The sequence below is a fragment of the Balaenoptera physalus genome, assembly GCF_965194825.1.
Source record: "Balaenoptera physalus genome assembly, chromosome: 6".
NCBI lineage: Eukaryota > Metazoa > Chordata > Mammalia > Artiodactyla > Balaenopteridae > Balaenoptera > Balaenoptera physalus.
The window spans coordinates 131830583-131856544 of record NC_138885.1 but is presented as its reverse complement, the minus strand read 5'-3'; the positions used below and the strand labels follow the sequence as shown (position 1 = coordinate 131856544).

The 25962-nt window shown below is 48.9% G+C and overlaps 1 protein-coding gene across 1 annotated transcript; it reads right to left on the bottom strand.

The window, feature by feature from the left end:
* Window positions 1-19192: 19192 nt before the first annotated feature.
* NEU2 (neuraminidase 2) lies at window positions 19193-22989 on the bottom strand (the record flags this gene model as incomplete). The annotated part of the gene is given in 4 exon segments (XM_082464726.1): window positions 19193-21533; window positions 22637-22743; window positions 22746-22875; window positions 22933-22989. Coding segments are annotated over 4 exon segments (1233 nt in total). The 3' UTR covers window positions 19193-20594.
* Between the last annotated feature and the right edge of the window lie 2973 nt (window positions 22990-25962).

Below are 25962 nucleotides of genomic sequence, written 5' to 3'. Positions count from 1 at the left end.
GACAGGGACAGGACCGAGAGAGCTGTCCACCAAGCTGCTTGTCACGTGTCCTTCCACCCTGGACAGGACCAGAGTGGGTTTCACAGTCTGAGAAGGGGTCAGACAAGAAGAGGGACCATGGAGTCCTGGCAGCAGGGATGAGGAAGAGATGCAGGGTCACTTCACACATGGTGGGGCAATATTTCTAAGTATTAATCACCATGCTTCCCTTTCCCTCCCGTGTTAGTAGAAGGAAAGAAATCATAAAGAGCAGAGCAGAAATAAATGAAATAGAGACTAAAAAAATAAAATAGGAAAGTTCAATGAAACTAAGAGCTGGTTCTTCAAAAAGATAAACAAAATTGATATACCTATAGTCACTCATTAAGGAAAAAAAAGAGAGGGCTCACATAAATAAAATCAGAAATGAAAAGAAGAAGTTACAATGGACACCACAGAAATACAAAGGATCATGAGATTACTGTGAACAATTATACACCAATAAAATGCGCAACATAGGAGAAATGGACAAATTTCCTGAAATGTACAATCTCCAAAGATTGAACCAGGAAACAGCTGGCGCTGATGAACTTCTTGGTGCCGCTGCGGGACATGAGGGTCTTCGAGTTCATCGAAGCTCTTTACTGTACCCCAGGGCACCCTAGTCCCCACCAGCCTGGGCCAAGTAGGTGTCAACCATTGATTCCTATGGGAAAGAAGTCAGCGAGTGAAAGTAGCTACTCACCAAAAGCAAAGGGAGGGGTGATAGTCAGTTTTATGTGTCGATGTGGCTGGGCCACAGTACCCAGATATGTGGTCAAACAGTGTTCTAGATGTCGCAGTGAAGATATTCATCGATGTGATTAGCATTGAACTCAGTAGACTCTGAGTAAAGCAGGTGACTCTCCGTATCGTGGGTGGGCCTCATGCAATCCACCGAAGGCCCGAATAGAAGAAGGCGGAGGTTCCCCAAAGAAGGGGGAATTCAGTCAGCAGACTGCCTTCAGACTCAAACTGCAGCCTCAGATCATCTCTGGTCCCCAGGCTGCAGGCCCATCCTGCAGATGCTGGACTTGTCTAGCCTCTGCAACCATGTCAGCCAATTCCTTAAAATAAATCTCTTTATATATCCTCATTCCACTGGCGTTGTTCCTCTGGAGAACCCTAATACAGAAGGGAATACTTAACTATGAAGTTTGAAAGCTGCTCACTTGGCTGGTGTAACCAGGAGTGAACTTCCCTCACCCCAGACCTGAAAAAAAAGGCATCTTGGGCTAGAGAAGGGGATGGAGTGGCCACTCACAGAGAACCAGGTAGGACCAGGAGGCCCGAGCCTCCGGTGATCAAGCGCCATCCCTCCCAGTACCAGCGGCCCAGGGCAAGTGGGTCAGACCCCCACCTGGAAGGAGTGACACCCTCCTCTGTCTTGAGAACTGACCTCCCCCCACTGGCCCCTCCCAAATCAAAGGCCAAGGACTATTGTTATTGAGGGATCAACCCCCCGACCCTCCGCTGGTTAGGAAGGATTGCTCACCCTTCAGCCCTCTCTCTCCTAGCCTCCCTCCCCAGTTGCTCTGGGGTCTGTCAGGACGCCCGGCTCCCCCCGCCTGCCTTTGTCTTCCACTTCTGCTACTGGCATCTTTGAGATGACCTTTCCAGATCCTCTCCCCGGACCCCTGCAGACACCGGTTTGGTTCACATTTGGTTCAACAGTCCTCTGAATGCTTGGCTGGGCTTCTCACAGGCCCTTAAGCCTCAGGCCTCCTGAAGAGTAGGAAGGTGACGCCTCAATTCACAGCACTGCCCACCCTCTTTTCCCCACATCTCTGATAACTCTGTTTCAGAGTGTAAATCAGACCCTGAGTTACACACATGGGAGCAAGGCCAGGGCCTGAATCTCACTCTGCCACAAATCTCTAGCGTCTGGAGGGTGCCTGTGGAGTTAGGTAATGTGCCCGGTGAGGTGGGTGATGTCAACCCGGCAGGTCTCCGAGGTGCCTGGGGGGTGGTGGGCGGAGCCTTGGTGGGCTCCAGTTGGCAGGTGACATGAGTGGCGCCTGGTTTGAAGGAGGACGGGATTCTATAAAAGTGCTTTTTACCGGAGACTAAAAATAACCTAAATGGGTCAGATTCTGAGCCTTGTGATTCCCCGTCACCAGGGGGAGCCTCAAACTCTGCCCTCTACCCGTGAGTTCATGTGTGACCTGCTGCTTGGGCTGTCACTTTCTGAGAGCCCCAACTCACGTGTTCCCATAGTAACCATGCCAGAAGGGATGGAAGCAATTTTCCAACGGGTCCAGGGGCCCACGGAGTCCATGAACTCCGCTCCAGGACGTCCCTTGAGTACCAAAGACCTGGCAATGAGCCGCCCTCCCCTTCCACTGAAGATGCCAGAAAATCAAATGGGCCTGAACTGCAACTAGGAGAAAGAGGCTTAACATCGGGAAGAATTGGGTGACGGACAGTCACAGCCACAAAAACAATTTGGGTCTTTGGCCAAGATTGTTAAGGACACCAGAAAATATTCGTAATACAATGGTAAGTAAAAGAAGTAAAAAAAAAAAACAAAACTATTGCACTATTATGAACTTTCATCAAATCTTTAACCGTGGTCATTTTTAAGTCTTTTGTCATTTACAGACAGTTCTGGGTGTACTCTGATGCTTTTGCAAATATGTTCCTATAAAAGGGTTTCATCTTCAAGGAATTCATAGAAAAGACTCTGACAAGTACAGGTTTCTGGTAACTGTACTGCTGAACTGAATGAATAAGCATTTTCAGAACTCTAATGCAAAACTGATGAACTCATAAAAGTGCTAACAAAAGATCAAGATGGAAAAAAAAATAATTACATGGGACAGAGTGAACTGATGGGGATGATTATAATTTTTGTGAATTTCTGTTTGAATTTAAAAAAAAAATCCCACAAGGACTGAGAGGCAAAGAATATAGAAATCAATTTTCACTGCAAAGTAAAGGAGCTGTTACAGTGGAGGATTACTGGACTGAATGTCAATATTATGACATAGTATGAGTGTGTTTCGTGTTTGGTAATTGCAATCATTGCTGCTTTTGTTGTGGTCATCCATTTACAATGCTTGGTGTCAGTCTATCTCTTGTAAAAATAAAATACAGTGTGTGTGTGTGTGAAAAAAAAAAAAGGACACGGTCATCCTTTTACTTTAAAAAAAAAAAAAAAACTCAGGAAACTGATGGGAGGTATTGATTCCAACTATGGAAAAAGCTTTATCTTGGGAAATCACCAAATATGAAGAATATGGAATTAGGTGGCATATCTTCCTTCTACTTTATCCTTTAGGACCACATACTACTTTTATGATAATAAAAATTAAATAAGTAAAAAGACAACTCTGGTTCTGGATGGTGTGTGTGAAATTCCGAGCAACAGCTTGGCTTTATGTGGATGGCTGGTCGCATTCCTGGTAGCACCTCCCCCAACACACCTCCCTTGGGATTCCTGAGGAAGAGACTGACTTCTTTTCCTTAATTGAAAAGTAATACATGAACAGGGTAAAAGGTCAACCAGCACAATGCAAAATAAGTTTTCCTGCCAGCCCAGAGCCCCCTACCTCCGCCCATTGCCCCAGGGACAACATCTTGTGAATTCTTGCAAAACTTTCTACACATATGCAAGCATATTTTTGCAAGACCTCTTTTCTTTTTACCCTGTTGTACACCTTGCTTTTTTCACTTAACAATGCTTCATGAACATTTCATGGAGCTTTTTTTGTATCTACCACGTCCTGTTTAAAGCCAGCATACTATTCCTATAGCCAGCACAGTGCATTGTACCAGTCACCTGTTGACGGACACTTAGATTGTTAACAATATTTGCTGTCACAACCCATGTGACAACCTGCACACTGGCCATTCATCTTTGGGCTCTGTGCAGTCAGGTATCTGCAAGATACATACCCTAAAATTAAGAGCAACTTTAGGGTAAGCTCCAGTAAGTATCTTGAGTTTCTGGCAGGTGTTCTGGGTGACTTCATCAGGTCAAAAGTTCAGATTCCATCCAGGCTGAGATGTGCCTAAATCATACCTCCATAATGACCTCCTGGCTCCATTTTTTTTTTTTTTTTTCCACACACACACACACACACACACACACACACACACTGTATTTTATTTTTACAAGAGATAAATAGACTGACACCAAGCATTGTAAATAATTGACCGCAACAAAAGCAGCAATGATTGCAATTACCAAACACGAAACACACTCATACTATGTCATAATATTGACATTCAGTCCAGTAATCCTCCACTGTAACAGCTCCCTTACTTTGCAGTGAAAATTGATTTCTATATTCTTTGCCTCTCAGTCCTTGTGGGATTTTTTTTTTAATTCGAACAGAAAGTCACAAAAATTACAATCATCCTCATCAGTTCACTCAGTCCCATGTAATTAATTTTTTTTTTCATCTTGATCTTTTGTTAGCACGTTTATGAATTCATCAGTTTTCCATTAGAGTTCTGAACTCCATTTTATCTATTTATTTTATTTTATTTTATTTTTTTGGCCACACCGCTTGCAGGATCTCAATTCCCCGACCAGGGACTGAACCCAGGCCACAGCAGTGAAAGCCTGGAATCCTAACCACTAGACCACCAGGGAACTCTCCCGGCTCCATTTTAGACAGCCCTCTTAGCAATACTGACTCCATTTTTATCTTCCTTTTCAGGCCTCAGAGACCCCATCAGCTTTGCACCTTCCTTGTACCAAGCCTACACCTAGTGTGTAAAGCCAGACAGCCAGTAACCAAAGTAACCGAGGTGCCAGAGCAACTGCCACCCCGCCCCCAGGCTCTCTGTCCCCGGGGTCAGATTTGCCAACCACTGGAGGCAGCAACTCCAGCCCTCAGACTCGGGTACACCTGCCTCGGCCACCCAGCTGCCACTGACACGTCCTGGGGCACCCGTGCCGCCCAGGCCCCTGTGCCACCTCAACCTCTGTTCTGGCCCCAGGCACCTCCCAAGCCTGAATCATGACAACCCTCCCTCGGCAGGGCCTGTTACCGTGTTTCCTGAATGTGTTCTGCCCACGGCCACTTGCTTTCCGTGGTGATTACGTGTCAGCTCCTTCCCAGCTTCCTGTTCTGTTCCTCTTCCTCTCTGCTTCGATAGCCAGCAGTTCTCTTAGCTGATGCGCCCAAACTAAAACCAAAACCACCCTGTTGGTTCCAGCTTTATTCCCATCAGAATCTTCTGCCCAATGTCCTCGTGTGAGCTTCCTCCTCCTGCATGGCTGCCCCCGGTCTCGGGAAACCCTGGGTGTTCCTGACTACATCCTTGCCCGTCGATCAGCTCCTAAAGCTGCATCAAAGTCATCTCTGAACCACCCCTCCGCCCCGCTCTTCCTTCCACCATCCCACACTGCACCCCGCTTCCCTGACTGCTCCAGACTTCCAGGCTGCCGGAAGCACAGGCTTTTTCTGACACTCCTGCTGAATAGCGTCTAACATCCCTCCCGTTGGAGCCCAAGCCCGGAACCTGCACAACTTTGCGGGCTCTTGCTCAGAGCAGTTCCTATCACGCCTGCATTGTTTTGCAGGCACCTCTCTTATCCCCTCCTTAATTATCACCTCCTCAAGAATCCACGTTTGTCTTATTCATCCCTCAGGGCTGCCGCATCCCGCCCACACTGCCAGGTAGTAGATGCCTTAGTCAGAACGAGCTGCCATAACAAAATAGCACAGACTGCGGGGCTTCAACACTAGACGTTTATTTTCTCACAGTTCTGGAGGCTGGAAGCCCAAGATCAGGAAGCCCAGGATGTCTGCCTTCTCCCTGTGTCCTCACATGGCTTTTCTTCGGTACCTGCATATGGAGAGAGAGAGACAGAGACAGAGAGCAGTATCTCTCTTCCTCTTATAAGGCCAACAACCCCACAGGATTAGAACCGACCCCATCCTTATGAACTCATTTAATCTTTTTTTTGTTAATTGAGGTATACTTGATGTACAATGTTATGTAAGTTTCAGGTGTTACAACGTAGTGACTCACAGTTCTTAAAGGTTATACTCCATTTATAGTTATTATAAAATATTGGCTCTATTTCCTGTGCTGTATAATATATCCTTGTAGCTTATTTCTTTTATACACAGTAGTTTATACCTTTTAATCCTCTACCCCTATCTTGCTCCTTCCCCCTTCCCACTCCCCACTGGTAACCACTAGTTTGTTCTCTATATCTGTGAGTCTGCTTCTTTTTTGTTTTATTCACTAGTTTGTTGGATTTTTTAGATTCCGCATATAAGCGATATCATACAGTATTTGTCTTTCTCTGTCTGACTTATTTCACTAAGCATAATACCCTCCAAATCTATCCATGTTGTTGCAAAAACCAAAATTTCATTCTTTTTTTTAATGGTTAAGTAGTATTCCATTGTATACATTTATACTACATCTTCTTTATCCATTCATCTGTTGGTGGACACTTAGGCTGCTTCCATATCTTGGCAATTGTAAATAATGCTACTATGAATATTGGGGTGCATGTATCTCTTTGAATTAGTGGGGGGTTTTGGATATATACCCAGGGGTGGAATTGCAAACTCATTTAATCTTAATCACCTCCTAAAATCCCCATTTTGAAATACAGTCACATTGGGGATCACAGTTTCAACATACGAATTTGGAGGAGAAACAATTCAGTCCATAGCAGTACCCACTAAATATTTGCTGAATTATAACAGTAGTCAGTGAATGTCTTTCTACCAGCGACCACGTGTAAGACACTGTGCTAAGCTCTCAGCATGAACTGCCTCATTCATTCCTTGTGATACCCCGTAAGGGAGGTCCTATCATTATCGCCATTTTACTCATAGAGAAATTGAGAACAAGAGAGGTGAAGAAATCCATCTGCAAGTTAGTGGCAGATCGGAGATTCTAGCTCATGTTTGCTTAATCTCATAACCACTATGCATGCTCCACACTTTGGTTTAGGTGGGCCCAGAATTCTGTGCTGGACTCTGAAATTCTTAGGACAGAGCCTTTGCTCCGTTCACCTAAACCCTCCCCAGCGTCCTCTCTGGAAGCCCCTTGGGCCCTCGTCGCAACAGTTACCCGGACCACTGTTGGAAGAAGCACAGGTGCAGGAGTAGCTGGGTTCCAGGACTGGGGTGCTGGTCCCCTGCATAAAGTTTCAGATGACCATTTTAAGGGTCCTTGGAGACGTGTGTGGACTGTAGAATCAGAACAGGTTCCTGGTAGAATAGAACCTGGTGGAGTAGTCTCACCCAATCCACTAGGCTTTTTTTGTGAACTCAAATGTCACTTGATGACCACCTGGTAGAGGTGTGGTAGAGGGGGCCTTGGCTGGTTATCAAACCATCAAACTGCAAATCCCTCCCCACCGGAAGGTACTTGTTCTCATTGTAACTGTGACCTATTTGATGTCCCAGATCTACAGTTCCAAGTCCTGGTTTGCAAAGAATTTCCAGGTGCATGTTCCTAAAACCTCGCTTTGGTCTCACCACTCCCCTACTGAGAATCTTCGAACAGCTCTTCCTGCCTATAGGACAAAGTCCAAAATCCTTTTCTTGCAAAGACTCTCTAATCTGGCCACTACCTGCTTCTCTCCTTGTTGCCCATCCCACTCCTGGGGACCTGGCAAGAGTCCTCCTTACTCCACGTACGGATTGGCATCTACTCCCACCTCTGCACGTTATAGCTGCAGAGCTTGAAACGTATGTAACCTGAACCTTGACCTCTGGACCTAGCTCCACCCTCCAGACCAAGATCTCCTTCCCTTCCATCTCTCATAAGCCCCAGTCCTTGCCCCGACCCCGCCTTTTACCCTCCCACGTCCACACAGTTAACCTCTATCACATCCTAGACTCCTCTCCTCGGGGCTTTCGGTTTCCTCATCACCCCTCTCCTCCTGCCACACCTCCCTGAAAACCTCCAGCCAGACTCCCTCCTGACGGGGCTGCTGACCCTCAGCACAGAATTCTCCCTCCAGGACAAACCCACAGCTCCCAACCAGCATGGCGGCCAGGGTCTTCCAGACATGGCTTCTGCCTTTTCTGTTGGCTGCCCTACCAAAGGCTGCATCTTTCCAGTTGATCTGGCTTTCCTACCTCACCTCTCCACACTCTTCAGAGCAGCTCATTAAAAAACCCTCATTTTTCTGCCCCCAAACAGTAGATGGGTCTCCCAGGCCACCTTCGAATGTATCCACGTCTGCCTCTAGCCCCAACGTCCTCCTGTACTTCTCCAGGGTTCCCTTGTCACCCGCTGGGACAGCTCCCAAAGCCACCCTGACCCTCCTGGATTTTCTTCTCTCCCCTTGTCTCACTCCTCCCCCTCCTTCTATAAGCAAGCTTAACATTTTTCCATCTTAAAAAAACCACAGTCTTCCCTGCCAATGGTTCTCAGCCTTGACTGTGTATTTGAAATTGGCCCACCTCAGGCCAATTAAATAGAAATCTCTCTGCTGGGGTGCAGACATCCCCTGACTACTCCCACGGGCAGCTAAGACAGAACTAGGCACCCACCCGCCTCCTCCTTGCCTGGGTATCACCCTGTCTCTTTGCCTTAACTGATGACTTTTTGGAATAAATTGTCCTCACTCACTGTCACATTGTCATCACCTCCCATTGAAACCTTCTCATCTGGATCTCCAAGGACTTCCTTCTCTCAAGTCCTCGTCATGGCATGAGACCCAGCAGGCCTCTCCCGCCTCCCTACAATTCTTCTGGTTGCTCCTCCAGTTTTCCATCTTCCTCTCTGACCATCCCGTCTCATCCCCACCTTCTAATATACTGGCATTTCCCCGGCTTGTGTTCTCGAACTTCTCTGTGTCTATCCCATGCTCTCAGGGCATTTTCCCCACTTACGGCTTCCAAAACTGCATTTCCCGCCCTGACCTCCTTCCTGAGCTCCCGTCCACACTTCCTGCTGCCTCCGTGCATATCCAATGGACACGTAAGCCCTACCTCATCTGGATTTTCCATCTTTACGCCAAAAACCAGTTCTTCCACATGCATCGCTTATCTATGTAGATTACTGTCACCAAAACACCCAGTCTCCCAAGCCAGAATCCAAGTGACATCTTCATCCTCACCCACATCTGATGGATCATTGAGCCATAGAACCCTCTGGAATCCACTCCCTTCGATGCAGCCCCACCTGTGCTGGTTTCATTCCACTCTTGCACGATTTGTCCCCTGAACTTTTTAAGAGCGCCTTCACCAGCCCGTCCTCCCACAGGTTCCTTCCCACCCCACCCATACCTGTCGTTCTGTCCTCTGCATTTCTACCAGGGCTCTCTCTCTAAAATGCAAATCTGAGTCTGCCATTCCTCCAGGTGAAATCCCCCGATACCTTTCCTCTAACGTTGGATGAAATGCAAGCTCCCTGGCAGGTCACACCAAGTGCTTCAAGGTCCCCAGCTCGCCCACATTTCCTGGTCTTTTTCATCCTCTCCCCCACTCATTCCAGCTCTGCTATGACCACATCGGGACCTCTCGTGTGTCCATTCATTCCTTCACTCATTCACTTAACAGATATTGACTGAGAGCCTGCCATGTGCCCAGACACTGCCCCAGACCCCAGGGCACAAACCCTCTGCCATCTTGGAGGTTACACCCTACGTTGGGACTTGCCCTGTGCTGTGACACATCCACAGTCTAACTCCTTCCCAGCCAGGCAGGAAAAGGGCAGACTCAGGAACCTGACCTCCTGGCTAGGCCACTTACGAGCTTGTAAAATCACAGTTAAGTGGCTTAATTCCTCTCTGCCTCAGTTTCTTCCTCTGTCAAATGGGGGTGATAACAGTGACCTGCCTCACAGGATTAAATGAGTGAATGCCTGCAAAGGGCTTGGAATAAGGCCTGCTGCACAGTCAGGCCTCAATAGACATTCACTTTTGTTTTATACCCTCAGCTTAGTGCCTAACATACAACGAGTATGTAATACATGCTTTCTTGTTGGATTAAAGAAGAAAAAAATATATTTAGCACATTGAAATTTAGGTTCTCACTGAAAACCAGTGGCCCTGATGTTACAAAACCACACTCAGAATGTCACTGAAAGATCTAGAAAGAAGAAAGATGCTTCCCACGTGGGAGGAATGTGATTCAGGTGACAAAGGCTGGCTGAGCGCCCTCTGACCCAGAGCTTCCTTGGGCAGAAGGGAGGGCTTGATGGCTCAACCAATGGCCCTTAAGGAGTGAAGGAAAAGGAAAGGAGGTGACGGTGGTCAAGTTGCCACCTTCTTTTGCTGGGACCCTTGAACTTCTAGTCCAAGACAGGGGTCGTGGCAGGGATACCCACAGGGGCCTGATACAGTCCAGGCGAGGACTGTGTGAACCTGAGCCAGTCACCCGCCTCCTCAGGCCTCTGTTCTGATCTCGTCAGATGAACAAAGTTCGAACAGGTAATATTCAAGGCCCTTCTGACCTCTGCGATTCTAGAACTTTCTGTATGTGTGTCTACCTCTGGTCTTTAACCAGATTATAAACCACATCAGGGAGAAAACGAGGACTGTGATTTATGAATTAAAGAACAAATGCATGACTTCATCATTTTTTCTGGGCGCTCAGCTGTGTAAAAGTATAAAAGAAGAAAGCCATTTCAGGGCATTTTAAGCCCATAGTGGGGAGTTGTGCTTTCCATTTACAAACTACACGTTTCAAGAGAATTCAACTATTCATCTTTGACTCAATAATTCCTTTCAGGGGATTCAGTTTACAGAAATAACCACAGACAAGGACTAAGATGTACTCACAGAGGTATTCATCTCAGTGTATTTATAACAAGAAAAATGTAAGTAACTTCAATCTCTTATATTCAAGGAATGGTTAAATAATTTGTGGTATGTCTCTCTGATGTATTATCTTTTGAGAGAAAATGATATGGAGGAAATTAATATGATATAATGTCAAGTGGGGATAAAAAGCATGACTGATTTTTCAGCATAAATCTCAGTTTGGGGAAAAAAAGAAAAGTTCACAGATAAAAGACCAGAAGAAAACGTGCTTCTGGTTAGTGGGATTATGGGTGGTTTTTTCTTGCTTCTTTGTACTTCCAAATGTTTGGCATCTATTACTTTGAAACCCTCCCCTAAAAACAGTACAAAAATGGAATTTGAAAAAGTAACACCTTGCCAAAAGTACAGTCAGCTTTCTCACCTCTTCTTGGAGCAGTGTGATTTAAGTATCACATTTAAATGCTGGATTCCTTCCTTTCATCTTCTCGCGGTGGGGATGAGACACAGGTGGCAGTGTGGCCCCAAGCACTGAATTCTTACGATGCAGCCCAGGGGCCTTTGAGCGCTGAGCTTTCCAGCTCCTCCTGGCTCTGCATGAATCGCTGCTTTCTCAGGCACCCCAGGCTGGCAAGTCCGCAGACCAGGGCTACATCCCAGCTCTGCCTCCCGCCTGCTCTGGTGAGACGATGAGGGAATGCCGGGGAAGGCGGCATGGTGCCCAGGGGCTAAGGACACAGGCTCCGGAGACAGGCCAAGCAGAACTCCGTGCCCCAGAACCCGCACGCACATACCCCTTTGAACTTCTTGGATGTTCAGGAAGAGATGATGGAGACAATTCAGAACAGATGTGGGAACATTGGTCTGGGCTCAGAAAACCCAGTTGCTCTGCTGGCCCGGCCTCTAAGCGGCTGTGTGGTCTTGAGGAAATCAACATGAAGAGCTGGTTCCTGGGGGACGAGAGGATAGCAGAGAAACTCTGAGTGAGTGTCTGCATACGGGTGCGTGTGTGTGCACATGTGTATGTGTGCATGTGTGTGTGGCTTTGGCATGATTAAAACTCTTGGGGGAGAGGCAGACTCTGCGTGACTGTGACGGACCGCACCAAAGACGACTCTTGTGGCTTTTTCACTTTTGGTCTTGACAAATTTCAGACAGCGTCTGCTGTCATGAGACAGGCTGTCCAGTGGTTGACCTGTCCCATGATCTTCCCGCACCTGGCACATACATTTGTAAAAAGGACAAAGGCAGGTGTTGGACTTGCCAAGAGCGGAGGGCGGCAGCCTCCGGATGGAGGGCCCATGCACACAAAGGCTGCATAAACTCTCTGTGCAGCTTCATGACTTTAGAATCTTGTAAAAATTCATTGGCAGCCTTTCTGGTAGGTTATACTAATTAGAAACGTATATTTAAGCTACGGAGTGGCCAAGGAGGGACGAGACTCACCTGCCAAGGGCCCGTAGATGTTGTGGTTCGGCGCAAGGATTTGTGACAGAGGAAGGGGGTTTGTTGAGCAAGGGTCAGGGGTGGACCACGGCTAACAGAGGAGGGCCCAGCTGTAAGAGATTAGCAGAAAACGAGTGGGCTGCAACCCACTGGCACCAAGGGAAGGTTCATTGAGACCCCATGGACCTTTATTCCAGGCCCAAAGGACATCCTCTTCTCACTGTTTTGACCAAGTTAGATAGGTGTGCCCAGCCATACCTTCTCCTCTGCAGGCAGAGAGAAAGCCTGGGCAAGGAGGAACTTTGCCAACCTCTCACTTCACCACCCTCATCTGGGGTCCAGGCCTTAAATCCCACCAGCGCCATCTGTGTCAGTAAGACCACCAGGGTAGCAAAGAAGGTCTTGCAGAACTGAGAGGAGCATCCTGCATTTTAAATAAAGTACTGAGCAGGTTGGGCTCTATACCAGGGTTTCTCCAAGTTCTCAAACTTTTGCATGCATCGGAATCATCCGGAGGGCTTGTTAAAACCCAGCTTGCTGGGCCCCGCCCCCAGGGTTTCAGATTCAGAAGGTCTGGCGGATTCAGTAGGACCTAAGAGTTTGCATTTCTCCCAGCTCCACAGGTGATGTTAGGGCTCTGGGGCCCATGCTGTGGGAGCCTCTACTCTATGGGGCAGAAGGAAACCCATGAAGTGGACCCCAAAGGCAACACCAGGGAAAGGCCAGAGACTAAGCTCCCGGGGGCTGGAAGCCAGCTGGACGCTGGTGAGGTCCTGGGTCCACAGCTGTGGCTCCTTGAAGTGTGTTGTTGTTTCTCCTGGGCTTCAGCTCAAGTGTCACCTCCTGTCACTCTTGACCACGTTTACATTCTCTATATCACTGTACAGAGTTGCATTTCCCTCTAAGTTACTTATGTGTCTATCATCCACTTTATCCCACGACATCCAAGTTTCTTGGGGACAGTGGCTCTGTCTTGTCACCATTGAATCCCCAGCTCCCAGAACAACATCTGGTCCGTGGCTGACACAATACCCCATTGTGTATCGGTGGCCTTAGCCATCCCAGGGAAGCAAACTGAACTCTTGGCACCTGGAGTGGGTGGTATGGGAAAGGTGGCCTTGGCCATGTCGCTGACCCTGATCTGCTCCTGGGTCCTTAGCGGACGGGTTCTGCAAAGTCTCAGCAATGTGTGTGGCCGTAGGAGAGGCCATAGCAGGTAGCTCTTAATTCTCCACTGTCATTTCCCGTGAGCCTTCAGGCATCTGGACGGTACAAAGAGGCAAGTAAATGGGGACATGATGGAAATGATGGCCCTGGGGGTTCTTAATAGTGACAAGAGCTCCGACTCCTTGGCGCTGATCGTGTTTCCGAGCTCTGGTCTCTGGGCGGCAAGGTATCTGGTGGCCTCCTCCCCCTTTGAGGAGGTCCCTGGTCCTCAGGAATCCTGCCCCTATTAGAGAGGCAGGGGCTGTAGAGATGGCCCAGGATGCAGTTGGACTGCACGGATCCTTCACATGGGGCTAGTTGTTGGAGGATGGCTGCTATTTGACCATGAATAGAAGGACCCGGATGGGGCCGAGGATTCTTAGGATACTGGTGAGCTCGGCCTTGCTTTCAATAGGCCGTGAAAGCCTGGGCGCTACCCTCCTGCCCACAGAGAGTAACTCTTGGGACATGGCCCAGGTTGCTGTGGGCTGATTGGCTGGAGTGGAAGGTTGCCATGGTAACATAGTCTATCTACCCTCTCCTGGGGGTTTGGAGGATGGAGTCCTTTCCAGGTCGTGAAGATCCTGGGATGGATGGGGGATTCTGCAATCTCGGGAAAGGTTGTGACAACAGGGGTGATAGATGTCAAAACTCCTCTGTCTCTTCCTTTGAGCCGTCAGATGTCAGGATTGACCAAAGAGAGGAATTAAATGAAGACATGACAGAAATGATCCCTTTTCTATCTTCTCTTTTTCTGTATGATTTTTGGCCACTGCAACCTTGAGGTGTCCTGGGATGTGTTGTCTCTCAGAGCTGACCACAGAAGCACCCCCTTCTCAGTTGCTGAGGCAAGAAGAGCAGGGTTGTATTGGTTTCTTATTGTCACTGTAAAAAACCCCCGCCCACTTGGTGGCTTAAAACCACACACACTTATTCTCCTCTAGTTCTGAAGGGCACAAGTCTAAAATCAGTTTCCCTGGGCTAAGGTCAAGTTATGAGCAGGGCCACGTCCCCTCCAGAGTCCTTCCTTGCTTTTCCAGCCCCCAGAGCTGCATTGCTGGCATTCCATGGCTTGTGACTTCTTCCATCTTCGAAGCCAGCAGTGTAGCGCTTTGTTTCAGTGTCACGTCCTCACTGTCTGTAGTCAACTCTCCCCCTGCCTCCCTGTGCTATGGACGTGTGATCACGTCTATGACCCACCCGGCTCACCCAGGATGGTCTCCCCACCCCAAGATCCCCAACTTAATCCCATCTTCAAAGTCCCTTTAGCCACGTAAGGCCACAGTCACAGATTCTAGGGATCACGACGTGGACAACTTTAGGGGTCATTACTCAGCCCACCATACAGGCCTTGTCAGGGCCTTGGTGCCTCCTCCCCAGTGGCAGGTATGTCAGCAGCCGTACCAGCTCCCCAGCCTCAGAATCCCTTCCTCAGTGGCTTCCCAGAGCTGGTCCCCCAGGCCCCAGGATTCTGGGCCACAGTCGCTGTTCCTGGAAGACCAAGAAATAAATGTGGAGAGGCTCCTGTGACCATCACAGTTGAAAAGGCCACACCAGAGGCTGCAGTTGAAGGTGGCGTGCAGACAGAGGGGCCGCACAGCGGAGCTGCACAGATCTGAGGTGGGCACTAGCTGCTCTGAGATGAATACCTGTGAGAACTGGGGCCAAAGGGGGCTCTCCAAACCTGGAGCCCCAGGTCTCCCTGCCTTTGCTAAGGGGAGTGCGGGCAAGGCCATGCTTCCCTGCCCCCTGCTGTGTCTGTGCCCTGCTTCTGGGGTCACCAGGCAGAGCACCGAACAGGGCTGCTCCACCAGCCTCCCTCCAGCTTGGGCCTGGAAGTGGATGTACAATGGCCATGCACAAGTGTACACACACACACACACACACACACACACACATTGCACCAGCCCCAGATGACCCAGGCAGGGTCATTGGGCTGAAACTGGCCAAGGCCCTCACCCACAATGTGGCACAGCCTAGACCCGTGTAATTGATTTGGGAGCCATCTTCCCCAGCCTTCAGAGTCTGAACTAATTCCAACATTTTCACCCCAGCAGTCCAGGCCTGAAGCACACATTCTTTGTGTTTCCTTGTTTATTCATTTGTTTGACCAGTGGTTTTTAGGGGAAGTTAGGAGGAAGGGAGGGGCCTGCTGGAACTGTGTATCAATCTGTGTGTGTGTGTCTCTAAGGACACAAAATACAGTAAAAATTCAGTTTCACTAAATGTAACCTGGATTGGATCCCAGAACAGAAAAAGGACATTGGTGGAAAAACTGGTGAAATCTGAATAAAGTCTAGAATTTAGTTAATAGTAATGTACCAATGTTAACCTCTCAGTTTTGACAACTGTACCACAGTTATGTAAGATGTGAACATCAGGGGACACTGGGTGTGGGGTGTTTGGGAACACTCCGTACTAACTTTGCAACTTTTCCATAAATATAAAATTATTCCTCCCCAAAAGTTTATTAAAAATATTCAGTTCCAAAGTTTTACAACCCAATACAATATATTGATTTGGAGGTTTAACTACCAAATCCACTATTCAATTCAATGTTTATTTTTTTATTGAGGTATAACATACATAGAGTGAGGTACACAAATCTTGTGTTCACAGGTTGTTGAGTTTTTTTTTTTTTTTTTAATAAATTTATTTATTTATTTATTTTTGGCTGCATTGGGTCTTCGTTGCTGCACGCGGGCTTTCTCTAGTTGTGGCGAGCAGGGGCTACTCTTTGTTGCAGTGTGCAGGCTTCTCATTGCAATGGCTTCTCTTTGTTGCAGAGCATGGGCTCTAGGCACACAGGCTTCAGTAGTTGTGGCTCGCGGGCTCTAGAGCGCAGGCTCAGTAGTTGTGGTGCACGGGCTTAGTTGCTCCGCGGCATGTAGGATCTTCCTGGACCAGGGCTCGAACCCGTGTCCCCTGCATTGGCAGGCGGATTCTTAACCACTGCACCACTAGGGAAGTCCCGGTCGTTGAGTTTTTAAAATATGGAATCAGCCACCTAACCAGCACCAGATCAAACAAGAGAATGTCCCCAGCACCCAGAAGCCTCCTAGCCCCTTCTTAGTGAACAGTTCTCCTCCACAGAGCTGGCCACTCCTGATTTATACAGCATAGATTGGTTTTGCCTGTTCTTGGATTTCATATAAATAAAATCATACAGTGTGTACTCTTTTGAGTCTGTCTTCTTTCACTCAACATAATGGCTGAAAATCATCCATGCTATTGTGTGTAGCAGTTCGTTCCTTTACTGTTGTGTAATATTCCCCAATTTAGCTCTCCATTCTACTTTTTTTTTTTTTTTAATTTATTTTTGGCTGTGTTGGGTCTTCGTTTCTGTGCGAGGGCTTTCTCTAGTTGCAGCAAGTTGGGGCCACTCTTCATCGCGGTGCGCGGGCCTCTCACTATCGCGGCCTCTCTTGTTGCGGAGCACAGGCCCCAGACGCGCAGGCTCAGTAGTTGTGGTTCACGGGCCCAGTTGCTCCGCGGCATGTGGGATCCTCCCAGACCAGGGCTCGAACCCGTGTCTCCCGCATTGGCAGGCAGACTCTCAACCACTGCGCCACCAGGGAAGCCCACCATTCTACTCTTTACTGACATTTGGGTTGTTTTCAGTTTGGCACTTTCATGAATGAAGCTGCTATAAACATTCATATATGTGTCTTTGACAGCTGTATGTATTCGTTTCTCTTGGAAATATACTTCAGAGTGGAATTGCTGGGTCCTGGAGTATTTCACATTCAGTTTTAGTAGATATTACCAAACAGCTCTCCAAAGTGGTTGTACCAGTTACACTTCCTCCAGAAATGTATGAGTGTTCTGGTTGCTTCACATCCTTGCCAATACTTGCTGTTGTCAATCCTTTTAATTTTAGTCATTCTAGTGATAAGTATCTCAGGGTGTTAATTTGCATTTCGCTGATGAACATGTGTTTGGCTGCCTTGGGGACATCCTCTTTTGTGAAGTGACTGTTTAAGTCTTTTGCCCTTTTTTACTGTCTTGTCTTTTTCTTATTGATTTGTAGGAGCTCTTTATATATTCTGGATACAAGTCCTTTGTCAGATATATGTATTCTAAATATCTTCTCCCCACTTATGGCTTTTCTTTTCACTCTCTTGATAGTGTCTTCTGATGAGTAGGTCAGCTCAGCTTTAACCTAATTAACTGTTGCTTTTTTTGTTTTTTCATTCAAATCAGGAGACTTTGGCATTCATGTACATTTAGAACTAAAAGGAACTTTAGAGATTATTTGTGCCAGTGCTTTTTTTTTTAAAATAAATTTATTTATTTAATTTATTTATTTTGGGCTGCATTGGGTCTTTGTTGCTGCACGTGTGCTTTCTATAGTTGCAGTGAGTGGGGGCTACTCTTCATTGTGGTGCATGGGCTTCTCATTGCAGTGGCTTCTCTTGGTGCGGAGCACAGGCTCTAGGCGTGCAGGCTTCAGTAGTTGAGGCACGCAGGCTCAGTAGTTGTGTCTCGCGGGCTCTAGAGCGCAGGCTCAGTAGTTGTGGCTCATGGGCTCTAGAGCGCAGGCTCAGTAGTTGTGGCGCACGGGCTTAGCTGCTCCGCATGTGCCAGTGCTTCTTGATCTTTATGTTCACTGGAATAACTTGAGGAGCTTTTGAAAAAATACCTATGTTTGGGCATCAGCATAATTTAAGAGCTCCCCAGGGAATTTGTTTTTTTTTAAATTTCAACATCACTGATTTCTGTTCTTTTTAAAAAATATGTTATTTATTTATTTATTTTCCTTATTTTTTTTTTGTTTTTGGCCGCGTCGGGTCTTAGTTGTGGCACACGGGATCTTTCATTGAGGCACGTGGGCTTCTCTCTAGTTGTGGCCTGCAGGTTTTTCTCTCTCTAGTTGTGGCACGTGGGCCCCCGAGTGTGTGGGCTCAGTAGTTGCAGCATGCGGGCTCTCTTGTTGAGGCGCACGAGCTCAATAGTTCTGGCGCGCAGGCTTAGTTGCCCCCCAGCATGTGGGATCTTAGTTCCCTGACCAGGGATCGAACACGCGTCCCCTGCATTGGAAGGCGGATTCTTTCCCACCGGACCACCAGGGAAGTCCCTCCCCAGGGAATCCTAATAAGCAGTTGGATTTGAGACCCACTGACCTCTGTGAAGGGAGAGAGTTTAAGAGAGTGAAGCTTTGCTTGGCAGTAGCCAGATGCCTTATCTTATTCCTGCTTCATCTCAAGACCTTAACAGATGATTGACTCTTCCAGGATAATCAACAGAGGTCAACCCTGGCACAGTTTTTAGTGGGTCTTTCCCTCTTAAACCTCTGGTGTGCCTGGTACAGTCCTGGTTAATGCCCATTGTCTTGGTATAACTGTTCACTGGAATAATAGCATCATCCTTTCACTCTCAAATGTGTCCCAGTTGGGATACTACACTATAGGGTTGCCCTCCCCCTTAAACTTCTTGAGGGTGCCCTGCCCTTGGCTTGCAAGCCCTCATACTCACCCTCCTAATCTGGCCTCAGCCCCCCACTTACAGCTCCCTTTGTAGGGTTTGGAAGCCACCAGGAGGGCATCCCCCAAACAGAGGGGCCTAACTTTCCATCCCAGCAATGACCAGGCCCTGATTCCTCATCCTTCCAGCTGGATTTCTTAAAATCCTACACAGAGAAGCAGCAGCAGGAGGCCAGTGAGGGAACCACACCCAGAACTAAAGCCACATCTCCAGCTCCCCACACTGTGAACAACCCATCTAACCACTGCCTGGCCTCATGGAGACACGGCTCAGCCGTAAGAACCCACGGCCGCTGTCACTGATCCCCCGTCATCAAACCGTTAGACTGCTCTCATCAATAAAAGAGCTGATTAGAGGGGCTCTGATGGGGGCGGAGCGCAAGTCCACTCTACCACAGGGACAAGCGACAAAGGCCCCTGAAGACCCCGGAGGTCAGACGAGAGGCAGCCTCCTCCACCCAGAAGGGACCCTCTCTCAGGTTGTCACCTCAGGACAACCTGGGAGTAGCCTTCTCCCGCTCTTTCTCCACGGCAAGGACTATACAACACAGAACCCCCTCCTCTCTTAGCCTCCACACGGTGACATACATGTCACCCCAAAGACTGAGTGCCCAGAGCAGCTCTGTGCCACAGGCGTACATCCAACAGCCCACCCCCTCCCTCCCTCTCCATTCTTCTGAATTACCTGATTCATTGGAATTTCGCTCCTACCTTTAGCCACATCACCTATAGAAGAATAACTTATGATGACTGTAGTGGGTAGAGTGGTGGCCCCCAAAGATATATCCATGTCCTAACCCCAGAGCCTATGAATGTGACATTATTTGGAAAAGAGTCTTTGCAAATGTAATTAACTGAAGGATTATCCTAGATCACCCTGGATTATCCAGGTGGGCACTAAATCCAATGACAAGTGTCCTTAAAAGATACAGAAGAGAAAGCAGGGAGGAAGGAAGAGAAAGCCATGAGAAGACGGAGGCAGACATGAAAGTGATGCAGCCACGAGCCAAGGGAGGCCTGGGGCCACCAGAAGCTGGAAGAGGCCAGGAAGCACTCTCCCCTAGAGCCTTGGGAGGGAGCACAGCCCTTTGAACACCTTGATTTTGGACTTCTAGCCTCCAGAACTGTGAGAGAGCAAATTTCTGTTGTTTTAAGCCACTAAATTGGTGGTACTTTGTTACAGCAGCCCTGGGAAACTAACACAACGACGTAAGCCAGCTTATTTTTCCTCGCCTCTGCCTTACCTCCCTGCAGGGCCGTTCCCCATGCTCCCTGCTCTGAGGCATTGAGGACACGCACAGAGACATGGACAGACAGACACACACACACAAACATACGCACACACACACAAACATACGCACATACACACAAACATACGCACACATCTTTGCTAATTTACAGCTTTGCCCCAGCCTTTGCCCAGGAACGTGATGAGCATTTGCTAAGAAGAAATGGGCTGGACTAGATAATTTATCAAGACCTGCAGAAAACCTGGGCTGGGGAAAGCAGGCAGGCTGAACCAAGGGGCTCCAGGAGGCCAGGTTCCTTCAGTTTCTGGGCTGCAAATAGAAGCCTCTGGGAAGGCTGAGACAGCGCAGGCGGAAAGGAGCCCAGAGACAGACTCGCACTTGCACACCTTCGACGAAGGGAACAGAGAGGCAGCCTCCCAGGTCCAGAGGCACCGGGAGGAAGGAAACCGCCAGCCTCTCAGTGGGGAGAGCCCTCTTGGGCAGCACACAGCGGGCTCACTGCAGCAAAAATTCAGCTGGGAAGGCCTGTTTCAGGGTGAACATGACGAAGACGATCTCCTTGTAATCATCCGATTCGTACAGACACCCAAACCGGGGTGACCCACTGGGGCCGGCGCCCATTCTCTGGAGGTCTGAGTAAGCGCAGCTGCCCGGGGCCAGCAGGGTGGGCTCCGACCAGGCCAAGGGCGCGGGGGGCTGCCAGTTGAGGTACACGCCCAGGTTGGCTCTCCCCCGTGGGTCAGTCGGGTGCGTGTAGAGCAGCCACTGGTCTGGGGATTCTGATCCCTCATGGGGGCTGGGGAAGCCAATGATGCTCCCTTGGCAGCCGTGGGGAGGCTCCACGAGCTTCTGCCCTGCCTGGCTCTCCCCGAAATCGAGCCTGTCGTTGGCGCTCTGGACCTGGACCCTGGCTCGGAGGGGGCTTCTCGCATTCAGGTACACAACCCTCCATTTCACATCCCCAACTTGGGCCACCTGGCACTCCAGGGTGTCCCAGGCCACGAATTTCCCTCTCGCGCACGTGTTCCCGTGGTCGTGGCTGACCAGGCAGAAGGCGGAAGGGGAAGGCGCCTGCAGGGAGGGACGGTTGCAGTAAGCGTAGGCTGGCACCACCAGGCTCTGCGTCGGGCTGTGCAGCTGCAGACAGGGTCCCGGGCCCACCGCGAAAGTGGCCCAGTCCTTGTGGGCCGGGCCAATGACGGAGTCCGTGAGGTCCCTGACAGGGCTCCAGGACCTCCCGTGGTCGGTGCTGGTGACCTGGCACAGCCGTGTCACGTTGACCCTGGTGTGGAGCTGGTGGTGCTCAGACACTTGCCCAGGGATGGCAATGAAGAAGAGGAAAACGGTCCCTGTCTTCTCATCGTACAGGGGGCTTGGGTTCATGGAGCGGTGGCCCTCCATCTGGGCTTGGGCCACCGCCTCCTGTGCATGCCACTGCAAGTGAGGAGAGAAGGAGCAGCACAGCTTGGAAATGGCCAGTGACAGTGACAGAGGCTGCACTCTGGGGGGCGGTGTGGGGTTAGGATCAAGGGTCATGGAGGAGAACGCTTGGTCCAGTGCTCATTCACCCTCACAACACCTCCCAGAGCGGGACCTAGGGCTCCGCCTCACTCCCTCCGAGACAGCCCAACCCCACCCGATCCCACCAACATACATCCAGGGCACCTATGATGTACTAGACCTCAAGTACAAAGATGATTCAGGCACCAGCCATTTGCAGCTCCATCCTGGCTCCTTCAACTTACCAGCTCAGTCCAGCTTCCCATTCTTGAAAAGTAAAGCCCTAGTAATAACTACAATATTCTGCCTGTGTGTGACAGAATATGACAATCGCCTCCCACCTTCTATACACCATCCTCTATTAATGTGGCCTAGGAGGGGGCAGCACCATGTTGCTAGGACTCACCGTGAGCGTCCATAGTCCCCGGGCGTATGTCATAGATGCTGCAGCTCTGCTGTCTATCCCTGTTCTTTAATAGCTATCCCCCAGTGAGTGCTTCTCAGGACAGACACCGTGCCAAGAGTCTAATGTCCATAGTCTCATCTAACCCTAACCTCTAACTCCTGGCGGACAGGTATTACGATCTCCATCTTACATCTACAGAGTGAGAGGCTTAGATAAGGTAGATGAGCTGCCCAAGGCCGTACTTCTGGTAAGCGGTAGAACCAGGACTTGAACCCAGGTCCATCTGCTTCAAACCCATGCTCTAAACAACTACAAGGACATAATGACCACAAAGTAAACTCCCTCCCAGTTATGTGATGCTGGACTAGTCCTCCCTCAGGTTCTCAAGGATGTAGGGAAACCTTTCCAAAATCAGTTTCCCTGACTGACTTGTACTAAAACAGATGCAGCTAGGCCAGCCGGACTTGTTCAGGGTGAACCCATGTGAGATCCGGGTGATCACTTGGGGATACCTTCTCTGTCCCATCCTTGATGGTCCCCTGGGTCGCTCTGTCCCCCAGACCTCAGCCATCTAAGGATGAGCTGGTCCCCGTATTCCCGGCAGAGCAATCACAGCCACTTGCTGCCTTACCCGGACCTGGGGGGTGGACACGTCGTAGCTTCCCTTGCGCAGGACAATTAGCTTCGCGTGCTCATTCTTCTTGCTCGTCCGCCCTTCCGCAAAGGCCAGCAGGGTCTTTGCTGAGGCAGGTAGAGCAGAGCGGGGATCCTGCAGGCATGGGCTCCCAGCTGGAACACTCTCTCCCTCTGCAGGATGGGGCAGGACGCCACGGGGCTTGAAGGAGGGCACGGGAAGAGGAGATGAGTCCCCTGCAGTCACGTCCTGGGATGGGGCCAGAGCCGCCCTCCGGGGCAGGTGGAGCTCACCTCACAGGCGAGCTGACTGATGCTGGGTGGCCTGTCCTCCTCCCACACAGGGTTCATCCCCCTTTATTGCACTCCAGGCCCCTGTTTACTGACCCTCACATGCCTCCCACGGAGTTTGGCAACACCTCTGTCCCTGACATGTTAGGAGCGGGTATTTGGAAAAGAGCGTTTTGTGTTGTATTTTTCTTACAAGTTGACAAACCTCCTTATAACAGATTTGTGATAACCTGCAACTGTTTTTGGCAAACCCATCAATCAAACACCGATCCCCGGGTGGGGTGGGAGGGCCTGCCGAGTGACATTCTGCAGCTGTCCAACTGCCAGAAAATGACACATGGGAGCTTTTTATAACTCCAGAGCCCTAGAAATTTGTCTTAGAAAAAAAAAAAAAAAAGGGTAGTGCGGGGTAGTGGGGGGAAACCTTGATTCTTAAGGTTCTCCTCCCCAGGCTGCCTGAGGCTAAGGCCCAGCTGTGCCCCACGTGTGGGATCCACCCCTGAGGCAGGGACAGGGCGATGGGAATGGAACAGGGAGGCCCTGGGTGACAGGGCTCACCCAGACTCAGAGGATCCTCCAGAGCTACGAGAAAATAAAAATGAAAAATAAGCATTTGGCCCAAAAGGGTGGCAAGGGCTGGAGATAACTTGGTGACCGTGCATGACAGTGGACTCCGTGCTGGGCCACCTGGGTCCCCTTCAGGGGGCTGAAAAGAACTTCCTCCTCCTGGTCATACCCCAGAAAGCACTGTATCTGAAGACTGGCCTGCCCAGAATATAAAGACCCGGTCCCCTTGTCCTAACTCAGATGCTCTGAAGGGTCCCAGCACCAGGGCTCCCTGTGGGCTCGCGGCCCAGCTTCTCCCTCTGCCCCTCCCACCACCCTCCCTTCCTTTGCACAGCACTGACCCCAGGAGACTCCCCTACAAACCACCTGCGTCAGAGCCTGCCTCCTGGGGAGCCCCACCTCCAACGCAAGTTTGGGGAGGGAAAGTAGAAAGCAGGGTGAGCCCTAAGAGTTACTCAGCTTCTCCTCTGTACACCCTTTCCAACTGCTTGCATTTTCCCTACCATGTACGTATATTATCTATTTAAAACTTAAATTAACATTTTTGAGAAAGAAATGTAATCTATCAGTATTTTCCTCAATCCATTATGATTATTGTTTGGACAATGTAAAAATATGTGATTGCCTAAACATGGGTGGAAGAACTAAGTCTTCATGATAAAATCTAGACCTGCAAAGGGCAGTCCAAGAAAACAGGGCTTGGAAGACATAACAGTGGCTAAGTTGACATTTTGTTATGAAAGATATATTAAAAATAGAAATAAAAATCGGGGAGAAAGGTGCAGTTCAACAGTGTCCTCTAGAAACTTGATCAAGGGTTTGTTTAAGCTCTTGGGTATTTACCTAGGAGTAGAAATGCTGGGTCATATGGTAATTCTATATTTAACTTTTTTTTTTTTTAACTTTTTGAGGAACTACCAGACTCTTTCCACATCAGCTGCACCATTTACTTTCCTACGAGCAATGTATTAAGGTTCTAATCCCTCCACATCCTCATCAACACTGGTTATTGTGTCTTTTTTGATAATAGCCATGCCAGTGGGTGTGAAGTGGTATCTGACTGCGGGTTTTGATTGGCATTTGGTACAATGATGACTAATGATGTGGAGCATCTTTGCATGTGCTTATTGGCCATTGGAGCTGGACTTTAGCCTGGAGGTAATGGGAAGATTTCAAACTCCTTTAGGCAAGGGAGTGGTGATCTCACTTGATGAACTTCTGAGGAAGTCTCTCTTTTGGCTTCAGGGTACAAGGGGCCAGAAGGAGAGTCTGTTGCAATTTTCCAGGTGAGATAAAATAAAAGCCTGGGTGGAGCAGAGACAGTGACTACTGAAAGAGGTGCTCAGCTCTTGGAGATGGGAAGCAGTAAAATTAATAGGGCTGGGAGCGCAAATTAGGGAGGAGTTGAGAATGTCCCAGTTTAAAATAGGCTGAATTGATTTCCACAGCGTCTGTGACTATTTTCTGGATTCCTCTTTTAGACTCTAATCTCCTTTAGGATGGGGAGAAATTTATTCATTCGTATTGCAAAAATTTATCGTGTTCTTACCTTGTGCATTGCATTGTTCTAGGAACTTGGGATGCTTTGTGAATAAACAGAGATCCCTGGCCTTGTGGAGTTTGTGTTCTAATGGGGATGGGTGGGGTTACTATTACTGCCCCAAACCAGATAGTGGTCACTAGGGCTGGGACCTGTCCGAGCACCTGACAAGGATGGCCTTATTTGACCTCACAAATGCCCACAAATGCCCTGCTCTGTAAAACCTGTGAGGCTGACAATGGTACCCCTGTGGAAGAAATGCTGGCCTGGAGCAGGAGAGCTGTGGACACACGCGAACCCCAGCCCCTCTGGGCTGCTAGTGTAAGTATTCGTCCTGTGTGTATTTAGAACCAAAGCCGGCACAGGACGGGGGGTGGGGAAGGAAAAGGGGCCCTCAGTGTCCGCTTGAGGACTGTTCTCTATCCTCAGCAACTCAGCGCTGGCCCAAAGTCGCACACCCATCAGCAGCACCAATCCCCAAATGTCTTCATAATAATAACAGCAAACACTTAAGTGGCTCTTACAAAGTGCTGGACACTCTTTAAATACCCTACAATACTTTTTTAAATGTTTTGTAAATTGTATTTACAAACTGTATTATTTATAATGCAAATTACAAATACTTTTTCATTTAATCCCCACGACAACCCCGTGATGTAGACACTATTATTATCCCATTGTACAGATGAGAGAACTGAGTTCACCTAACCCTTCAGTGTCCAAGCTGGAGCTAAAAAACACTTCTAACCCCGTGCAATTCTGCCTCTGAGAGGAGTTCTGGAAAATGCCATCTTCCTGAACCTCATTACATTTCCAGTGATGCTTTGACACCGCGTGTAAGTAGCTGGCCCACTGGACCCAGCTCTGGCTGCAAACTGGCAGCGGCCTCAGACTGGCTTAGTGGAAAGAGAACTGAATTAGGAGTC